Source organism: Pinus tabuliformis, chromosome Q (genome assembly GCF_031772625.1).
Source record: "Pinus tabuliformis cultivar Carrire ecotype Pingquan chromosome Q, CPIR1, whole genome shotgun sequence".
Taxonomy (NCBI): Eukaryota; Viridiplantae; Streptophyta; class Pinopsida; order Pinales; family Pinaceae; genus Pinus; species Pinus tabuliformis.
In genome coordinates, this window is record NC_142296.1 from 1,114,460,912 (window position 1) to 1,114,472,008 (window position 11,097).

The 11,097-nt window shown below is 38.2% G+C and overlaps 1 protein-coding gene across 3 annotated transcripts in view; it reads left to right on the forward strand.

Moving 5' to 3' along the window:
• Positions 1-9,818, forward strand: part of LOC149223410 (Chaperone DnaJ-domain superfamily protein) — a 473,939-nt gene extending 464,121 nt beyond the window's left edge. For 2 of the 3 annotated variants that reach the window (XM_089383281.1, XM_089383280.1), the window contains 2 exons: positions 9,104-9,212; positions 9,364-9,818. In XM_089383281.1, coding sequence (XP_089239407.1) covers positions 9,104-9,212; positions 9,364-9,505 — 251 coding nt within the window. In that variant the 3' untranslated portion in view covers positions 9,506-9,818. Of the gene's footprint in view, positions 1-7,630; positions 8,049-9,103; positions 9,213-9,363 lie in introns of those variants that run through there. The other variant, XM_089383282.1, reaches the window with a different exon arrangement.
• Positions 9,819-11,097: the final 1,279 nt, after the last annotated feature.

Consider the following 11,097-nt stretch of genomic DNA (forward strand, 5'->3'; position numbering starts at 1 on the left):
AATAATAGCTATGCAGTCAAAGGAGTTGGAAAGGTGACCATAGAGTTAGAATTTGGTAATAATGTATATCTCAACAATGTTCTTTATGTACCAAGTTTGAAAAAGAATCTTGTCTCTATCTCTTGTTTAGAAGATTAAGGAGATAGAGTTTCTTTTGTGGATGGCAAAGTACTCATTTGGTCCAAGGGCTTTAGTATAGATGATGCTAGAGTTATTGGGGCTTGTGATGGAAAATTGTTTAGACTTGTAAGTCAACCAGATAAGGCACTTGTACATGACGAGATAAATCCAAGTGAACTATGGCACAGAAGATATAGACATCTTCATTTCAAAGCATTGCGTGAGTTGAGTCAAATAATGTCAAGAGTTCTTGAATTGCAGAAAAAAAAACGACGGTGTATGCAAAGGTGGTTCTCTTGGGAAGAACATCAAGAAACCATTTCCAAACAGTGATAACAAATCTAAAGAAGATTTGAACTTGATTCATTCTGATGTATGTGGTCTAATGCCTGTAAAATCACTTAATGGTTCATTGCATTATGTGACATTTGTTGATGACTTCTCCTATAAGACATGCTTATATCTCTTGAAGACTAATGATGAGGTTTTCGACAAATTCCAGGAATTCAATGTTGAAGTGGGAAACTTGACAGGTAGGAAGATCAAAATACTGAGATTTCACTATCGAGGAGAATACACCTCGAAGGAGCTTGTTTCTTTTTGCAAGCAGGGGGGATTAAGAGGGAGCTAATTTTCCCCTATGATAATAGAATGGTGTAGCAAAATGAAAGAACAAGTCCATTGAAGAATTTGTCAAGACCATGATGCATGATTTGGACTTGTCGTTGTTCTTATGGGGAGAAGCATTACGACAATTGTGTACATTCAAAATAGAAGTCCTCATAGATTTTTGGAAGGTATGACTCCTGAAGAAGCTTTCTATAAAAGGAAGCCAAAGGTCAAGCACATGAGAATCTTTAGTTGTCCTATATACATTCATGTTCCTAAGGATAAAAGGAACAAGCTTGAGCCTTCATGAAAGAAAGGCATATTTGTTGGTTACTGCGAATCATCAAAGGCCTACAAAAATTCTTTCAAGAATCCAACTAGGTGTTAGCATACTCATTATTGCAATATTCAAAAATTCCTTGTCATATGTATAAGCATAAGTAAGCATAAGCATGAGCACAACAATGTCATAAGCATAAGCATGAGGACAATGGTACTTAATAGCAAGAGGTCATTCTTGCACACTTACCCAATGGATTCTCCATGTGACAAGGAGTTTATTGGGTAACCTCATCATGTTACCCCAAGCATACCATTCACACAGTTATCAAATTTTTAAAACATTATTAATCATCCTCCTATGATCATGGTTCTCAACAAATGACTTGTTAAACAAAATGGCATCATTATACCTATTGCTGCAAAATCTAGTAGGCCTTGGAGAGGGGCACCCGACAAGGTTAACACTAGACCAAAAGACAACAATGGGGTAGTGGCCCACTATTACCACAGCCAAAACCCCCTGTTCTTTACAGATTTTCACCGATGGGAGGAGTCTTAGTATGTGAGAAGGTCACCTAATGAATGTTCTGAGTGTTTTCTTTGTCTATGAAACCACTCAGTGCATGCAATTCAACTGTTACACCTCTAAGTGCTTGTTTTGTCTCTGAAACCACTTAGTGCCTAGCAAACAAAACTAAGTGTTTGCTTTGTTTGTGAAACCACTTAGTGTTTGCTAAACTATTAATCACACCACTAAGTGCTTGCTTTGTCTGTGAAACCACTTAGTGTTTGCTAAACTATTAATCACACCACTAAGTGCTTGCTTTGTTTGTTAAACCACTCTGTACTTGTGAAGCTAGAGGAATCAATGAGTAACCCTAGAGATAAGTATTTGCTTAAAGATTTTTTTGTTCTGTTGAAATTGTGGTTTAAGTTGATTTAAAATTTTATAATGGAATCTTATGATAATTGGATGCTTGTGATATAGGTGGAATGTTGAGATAACCAACAAAGTTATATGAAGTTGATTACAAAGCAATGTCAGAGTGATGCAGCAGAAGCATGGTGGAGCTAAAAACCTTAGGAACTAGGCCATTGTGATAACATTGGAACCCTATGATATGCATTGAACGACATTAGATATGTCATGACAAATGTGTTGTGTTATTAGAGCAAGCTAGAGGGATGCCTTCGCTGAGAAACTCCATCAAGACTCCTCCTGTGTGAGAAAGGCTTGCCAAGGAATGGATCACTCAAGAGACTAGGGAGGCAACGAAGGGGTTACTTGAACTTGGAAGGTGTGTGACTGCAAGGAAGAGGAAACCAAAGTGAATTGGTTTTCAAAGAGTCATGTGCATACTCAGTGGGATCAAAAATTCATTGGGTGTGTCTCAAGAAGTAATGCGATGAATTCGTTCCCTGAGGAAGCATTGAAGATATTAAACGATGTGGATAGACATGACAAATTTAGGTCATGGGAGATGTCATTGATGTAAAGAGTATATGGCTCAATTATTTATGTTCTCTATTATAGAACATAGAGGACGGTGTTCCTTTAAGGTGGTGGGGTTTGTAACATCCCCCTATTCTACCCCTGGTATTTTAAATATAATTGTGACGGCCACGCCATTGTGGAGAGATCCATCACTGGTCGAAACTCTAATTAATATTTGATATTATAAATTGAATTAAAAAATTTACACAACTGAAGGTTGGACTGTGTTATGAATCCTTGGCCTGAGGGAAGACTGTTGGTTTCGCCTGCACACCCTAAAAATCCATAACCTTGTTGTATTTAATGCTGGAACCGCTTTTGGCTAGAAAAAAGTTATTTCTCTGACTAAAATGAGATACAATTAGGCCAATCTGGAGTCAGCAGACCCCTGTCGACAATTATGTTGTGAAGAGACAAATTGGATTGGGCGGTGCCCATCCCCGTTGTGCCCTCTCGGCAGTGCCATGGAACGCAAAAGGTAATGCCCTCTCCCTCTCTCTTAGAGAGCGCGAACAAGTGTTGAGATGTACACCCTTTCTTACTCATGTTGGTTTAATTGCACCATCTTTCAGAGATCTAGCACTCGCACCATCTATTCCTTGTGTTGATTAATTGCACCATCTATCAGAGATCTAGTGCTCACACTATCTATTCCTTGTGTTGGTTTAATCACACCATCCCTCGGAGCTCTAGCTCACTCACTCCATCCTTCACTCATCTTCGTTCAATTAACATAACTTTGTCATAGCTCTCTCGTACCATTGTTGATACTATCGTTGGGAGTATCTCACACTACCTCACATCGCACTACCTCTCTTGTAAAGCTCATTCACACTTGCTCCTTGCCACAAGCTCTGGCATTAGCTCACCAACCACAGCTCTCTCATGCTATCGCTTACACTACTCTATTGCACTATCTATCACTATCTCTGGCACTAGTTATCCATGGGATTTTTGAGTTTTTGATCCTCTGGGAGCTCTTGCCTTGTGTTAAAATCGTTGATTGTTCCCTGTGTTTAAACCAGTGTCACTAGCTTGGAAAGCAAAGATTGAATTTAAATTATTGTGTGCTTGCTTGAGTGTTGTTAAAACACCTAATTACTGGGTACTTGCTAATTTGTTGTTAAACCACCTACAGAAGTGAAACCAATCCTCTAATGTTGAGTAACGCACTCCTCTGAAATTCAGTGAAGCCTTGTGACTTGAAGCTCCTATGACCTTGACCAATCCATTAGTGTGAATTTACCCCCATGCAAGCAGTTCCTCAAACCCTAAATCCCGCTGGGGGGTAGTCAACTGCAAGAGAGATGGCAGTGTAGCTCACCTATGGTTGGGTGGAGAGTGGGAGTCCCTCCTTCAGTTGCCCGTTAAATCCACTAAGATAAGTATACTACTTAATGCATAATTGATTTATGACTGTGTGTATATATTGATGGGTCGATGTAAGGTCTTGTTTTTTTCATGTAAGAATGCTTGAATCACCATATAATCATGGTTGATATGTTATCTTGCTTAACCATGGTGTTATTGAATGCTTGGGTTATGTGGATATGGCCTTCTTAGTGAATTGCAGGTTGTCTGATGTACGCATGAATGGTGGCCTGAAAACCTTTCAGGGTTGACCTCTTGCCTTCTTATAAACTCTTCATATCTGATATGTTTAAGAACTTGGGCAGCTCACTGTCATAACCTTGATTGCAGGGCATTTTACAAGTTATGAGTTCAATTTATATATGTTATGAAACCAGCTCAAGAAAAGATAGATCAACGCCTTAGAATTCAGCCTCTTCGAGGGGGCAACCTCCTTTACATTACATAAATGAACAATTCTTGGATGATACAAATGAAAAGACCTCCTTTCTATATATAGGAGTCTAAGGGGTCATAACATAATCAGAGCCGACATAACAATAATACTGTAAGGGCACAATAATAACAATAGTGGGCTTCTATGGGGCACAATAGTAACAATATGGGCACTACATGGGTACATCAATATAATAAGTGGGTTGTACTAATAACAATAAGGGATTACACTAGTAGTATAGGGGCCTAACATGCCCCTCTCCTTCAAAAAGCATTGTCCTCTACGCTTGAGTAGTTCTTGATGCTTCTGTATAAAATTCTTGTCCTCCCATGTGGAATCTTCAGCGGGTAAGTTCTTCCACTTGATGAGATACTCTAAAATTGATCGATTTCGTAGCTGTCAGGTTCTTGTTTCCGTGACTGCTCCAGGTTCCAATATGATTTTTCCTTCCTTTTCAATTTCTGGCAATATTGTTTGAATTGGGATCTTTTGCAACTTTTGAATAAGTGGCCATACTTCTTCGTCCTTCTTCCATTCATCCCTTGCTTCGTTTATCCAATCTGGTTGGATAATAGAAATAGCACAAGACAATGCTTCCACATCCTCATCCTTGAAGAGTCTTCCCATTCGGTAAGGTCGCCATTTTTTAAGTGCATGTAGTATTGCCAACATTTCCTTCTCATAAATAGCTTGCTTGAGATGTAGCAGTAAAAATACCCAATCACCTACATCAAAACATTTTTCACTATGATGTTGATCTACCTGTTACATCGTTTGATTTTGCACCGAAGTGGCGTTATCCTTTAAAAGTTGGAGAACTTGTTGTTGATGTTGATGTGATCTTTCACTGCTTGAACCTTTTTCTTCTTGATATGTCATTCTATCTCTAGAGTTTGAGGAGTGGCAATTTCTTCCAATCCTTTACAAGATATGGTCGGATTCATTTCTTGATGCTCGATGTGATCTTTCAGTTCTTAAACATTTTTCTTCTTGATATGTCCTTCTATCTTGATAGTTTAAGGAGTGGTAATTTCGACCAATGAATTACAAGATATGGTTGGATTCATTTCTTCTTTCTCGATGTGATCTTTCACTTCTTGCACCTTTTTCTTCTTGATGTGTCCTTCTATCTTGAGAGTTTGAGGAGTGGTAATTCTTGCCAATGCTTTACAAGATATGGTCTGAATCATTTTTTCTTTCCCTGGGGTGTGGTCCTGGCGTATATCCTCTTCTTTTGATGTTTCTTGATCCTTTTCTTCCTCCTCTTCATATTCTATGTAAAATAATTTCTTTTCAGCACACTTATGACCTTTAGTGCATTTGCTATCACAATTGTAACAAAGCCCTTTTTCTCTTTTTTCTTCCAATTGTTGTGGTGTAACCCTTGTAGGTTGTGGAAGGCTAGGAGAAACAACACTTCCATCTTTATAGTTGTGAGGGGTATGCTTCCTGGTTTCCATAATTTTGCTTTCCACTATGTCACAAAGCCCTTTTACTCTTTTCAATTGTTGTGGTGTTGATCTAACGAAGGTGTTGCTTTTTGTATCCTCATAATGTGCTATCATTTCCTCCGTGAAAATTGACCACGTAACCAGTTGTTTACGAGAACAAAGCCCTTCATACCATAAAAATCGATCCAGTTCTAAATATGAAGATGCAATACATATCTTCTGTAACAATGGTACACCATGTAGATCAAAATATTGCTTCATCTAAAGTATCCAATTTACCGGATCCTTGCCATCAAACTTCCTAATCTTGATTTTTCTTGATTTTAGGATCTCGAACTTGAAACGACTGTAACTCTGTACTTTCGGATCTTTAAGCTCTGAAATTGCGACTTGTAGTAGCCCTCTACGTCCTCTTCCCGATGCCACCAGTGAGATCCAAATTGGATTCTCCAAGAAAGAGTTATGCGCAATCTCCCAAGATGACCTGATTATAGACCTTTCCAGAAGAGTGAACTTGTATGAAGTGCCACGTGTCACTGTTTCGACCTTTGGCACTGAAAATATATAAAAGAAACTACAATCCTTCCTGTTTTTGTACCTTCTTACAAAATTTCAATCCGATGCTCAGAGAGAAAGTTATGATGATTTTCCCCAGGTCACCTGTTTGGAATGTAATTCAGGAGTCTACAAAAATACCAACTTCCTCAGATCATATCTCCACAAATATAGCGCGAAAGGCTCTAAAATTCGGACCCAAGGTTCAGCGCAATTTCATCTCAAATGGGTTTTTTTTTAGCTTCTGAAACATTGCAGGAAAAAAAGTTATAGCGAAAATGCCACGATGACCTGTTTGGAGCAGCGAAACCCTAGAATCCAAAACTCTGATACCAAGTGTTATGAAACCAGCTCAAGAAAAGATAGAAAAGATAGATCAACGCCTTAGAATTCAGCCTCTTCGAGGGGGCAACCTCCTTTACATTACATAAATAAACAATTCTTGGATGATACAAATGAAAAGACCTCCTTTCTATATATAGGAGTCTAAGGGGTCATAACATAATCAGAGCCAACATAACAATAATAATGTAAGGGCACAATAATAACAATAGTGGGCTTCTATGAGGCACAATAGTAACAATATGGGCACTACATGGGTACATCAATATAATAAGTAGGTTGTACTAATAACAATAAGGGGTTACAGTAGTATTATAGGGGCCTAACAATATAGCTATAGTTATATGCAATGTTTTTTACTATTAACAACCTTGAATGGATTGTGGTGTTCCATGTTGTGTTTTGATTTATGCATAATCATGTATGTTCATGAGTAAATACATGAATCTTACTATTATGCTAAGGACTCACCAGCGATTTTGTGTCCGTGAATATAGATTGTACATGTAGTTCATTGTTATATGCATAGTTGCAAGATATCTTCAATGTTCGTCGCTTATTGACTGAAATTCACTGATATACTCAAGATTGACAAAATTACCTTACCAAGTCTATTGTTGATATGAATGCTTGAATTGTGTAGTCTACTACCATATTCATTAGTTACATGATATCTTGCATGTCTATGACTGGATTCCTGGAGTTCATTCAAGATCAACATGTTATCTTATAAGTATTCAGTTATATTGAATACTAGAACTAGAAGTGATAAGCACCTTACAAATGTATGGTTGTATTGAATGCTTGAACTATGAAGATTTCCACTATTGTTATGAATTTATAGACATCTTGTCTATATATAGTTGATATAAGTTATGGGTTGTTTTGGATAATGATATGTTGAAGTTAATAAACTGTATATTCAAGCCCCTTCTCTCTCTTTAACTGATAGCCATAATTTATACTCAGCCTACAAACAAGGATTGTTCAAGTTGAAGCCTTCCTTTCAGCCGTCAGAGAACAAGAGTGGAGAGGAAGTAGGTCCTCCCAATCTGATGAGGGTTGTGTCAAAGTGGAACCATCGGTCGCATATGCTTGTGGCCACCAAGTTAACAATATAGTAAAGTGGTAAGCAATGTCAAGAAAGCCCAAGTCCGATGTGACATGGACCTGGAGACTCCATCACACTCGAAGATCTCGGCACTCAGTTGTACAACAATTAACTTGTTCGTTATGTGGGTTAAGTTCGAACACGCTGGTAAGTTCGAACCATTGCTGGACCCATAAGGTTGACGTAGCAATGCCACTTGGACCAAGCGAAGGCCATGTGGGTGCCATGTGGCCCCTTGGTGATGACTTGGTCTTCTGTGATAGGCCAAAAGTTCTAACAGGCATAACTTTTGATCCGGGACTCAGATTGAGGAGAAATTTATATTGTCAGAAAGCTCTCGTGGATGTGATGGCAATAACAGAATTTAATTCTGCAAAATTTGAAAAATGAGCATTTTTCATAACCCCATCTTCATGACAAAATATGGAGGTCCACGTTAAGACATTGCTAACACCTTCCACAGCTTGAGATAGTACAAGGGGGTGGGAGGAAGCATTACAGGATATCTCCATTCTCTTGGAGAAACTTCACTGCACCCAACTCAAGTTGCAAACACTGGAGGATGAAATGGATGCAGTTCAAGCGCAATTGGAACAACTGACTCAAGAAATGAAGAAAATGGCCAATTCAGTGGTCACTAAGAACAATCTGAACGAAGATTAGTCTTCCATTAGAAAAAAAAATATGAGCTCTGTTGATATGTAAATTCTGTTTTTTGGTAAGCCGGTACTGGCATCTTTACAAATGGATAAGTGTTGAAATTTCCCCACTGTTTTTGGTGAATAGAGTCGTAAGAATTTGTAAATGATTTCTGAGAAATAGGAATTTCAGACACTGTTTTTTGGGGAATTTGAAATGGATTATGTACTCTTTATGTAAACTCACTGAGCCCTCAGTTCAGTCTTTTATCTTAATGATATCTGCAGTTACCTTTATTTAAAAAAAAAAAAATTGTATTGTTTCTGTTTCATTGAGTTCTGGTCCAGTTCAAACCTCGGTAAATTGAACCTTTAAAAATGCTTAAATTGGTGTTAACGTGGATGTGAACAAGATTGTAAACAAGATTTATAACTGCCCGTGAATAAAAAAGTGTCTCTTCTTCCAAAACAATACTCTGACTTAAGGTTATCCTCTCTTTTCAAGCACATTTGAATCCCCGATCCATTTGTTTTGCATGCTTCCCAAGTAAAATTTATATCGTAATGTGATAATATTCAATGTTCTGAATTTTATAAAATTGTGGTGGTTTCTTTATTTTATCATAGTGCATAGTAATGTTGAGCATTGTACTTGAAACTAATTTCTCTTTTAACGTTCTTCTTTTTTAATAGGGCAAGGTGAGGATTACCAAGTTCAACTTGCAGTAGGACAATGTCCCAGAAATTGTATTTTCTATGTGACACCTTCACAAAGGGTTATATTGGAGGAATTGCTTGCAAGGTTACAATACATCTCGAGTGCCGTCGTTATAAACTAATGTCCCCATTTTCTATTTCTAGTTGAGAACTTGTATTCATGTTTCTTTTCACAGGGTGACAACTTCCAATAAACATCATATATCTGACTGTTAACTATCTCCGTGGTATTACAGGGCTTTGGAGAGTAACGATTATTTAAATGAAGCAAGCATGCTAGAGTCATTGATTGCTCGTGCCAATTTTGAAAATAATAGATATCAAGGGCGCCCTAAAAGAAATACAAAACAATCTACAAAGTGGGTGGACTGGTATTGATGTTGCTACTATATTATTGGGATTTTTAATGAATTATTCCCGGAACCCATTTGTTCAAGTCTAATTATAATAACATCAAGCTGATTCTTCAGCAATGCTTCATAAGAAAAAATACCATCTCGGGTCATATTGAATATTAAGCGCACTAATCATGACTGCAAATGAATCCGCACCATTGAGTTATATGTAGATGCTTCCGTGATTGCACATAGTTACAAGTGAATCTGCGTTGCAAGTTGCCACGTCTTTTGTGCATGGCTTTCACGTATAGTTTTCAACTTTGAAGAATGCAGTTATTATTCAACTTTTTGCATCCTAGCCCTTCCAAGGACTTTACCTATCAAAAAGTGCTATTAAAAAACCAAAACAAAATATTAAACATCACCCACGAACTGCACAACTCACTTCAAGGGCTGGCCAAAAACCTATGAATATGTTAACATCAAAATTTCACCATCTTAATGATAATAGTTTGTTTGTCTGTCCCGAGAAACCCTGTTGCTCATTTGGAGTGAAGATATGTGTTCAAGAGGAGGGGACTGTTAGCATTTTCAAATAGCAATTCTTCACATTACAGGTAAGAGTCCACTGACCATGACAATAAATTTCTAGAAATATTGTTTACTTTACGGCTGATGCTTGGTATCGAACCATTGAAAGCTAGTGTTCATTCGGCGCGGTTTGACACACCAAAGCTGTCTGTTTGGTCAGCATAACCCTAGTCAGATTCTAAAATGTTAAATATTTAGAAGTAGAAAGCCTGAAAACCCATCAAAGCTGCAAACAAATAATAACAACATGAAGACAAAGAAGGACAGATGAAAGTGGTGTGAGTTCCACAAGAGCCCCACTCACAACACAAGTGAGTGTCACACAAAGAAGTCACTGGTGGTCGAGCTGAAGGCTTCAGAGGCATATGCGTGTTTAGACTCTGATTCCTAACCTAATAAGGGGAGTGACAAAGCTAAGAAAATTATTGATGTGGAGCCTAACGCTGTCATTTCCACCACCAAGGTCCAGAATATTGAGCCCGAAAATCCAGAGGAAGGGGAGCATCTCTTCCACTCACAGATGTGGGTGAAGGGATCTCTGTTGCAGTTCATTATTAACAGTGGAAGCCAAAATAACCTCAATTCAGTGGAGGTCATTAAGCATTTAGGCCTACCAACCACACCACGCCTGCAACCATACACCATTAGGTGGCTCCACTAAGGACAAGATCTTTGCGTTAGCCAACAATGTCGCCTTCCCTACAACATCAAGCCCTTTACGGATGAGGTATTGTGTAATGTTGCTCCTCTTGAATTTTGTTATATGTTATTAGGCCAACCATACTCGTGGAAGCATCATGTTGTGTATGAATCTGTGCCTCACACTATTATCATTACTTTGGGTATTAATTTATAAAGGATACTGGAGGTTGCTCTGCATACCACCATCTCTATGATCTCTGCTAAGCAATGCAGTAAGATTATCTCTCAAAACAGGAAATTTGTTTTCTTTCTAATTCACTCTCAAAGTAAGGGGAATATCATGACCACATCCATGGCCCTAGGGAAGGGTTCCTCCACGCAACAAAAGCAAGTGGATAA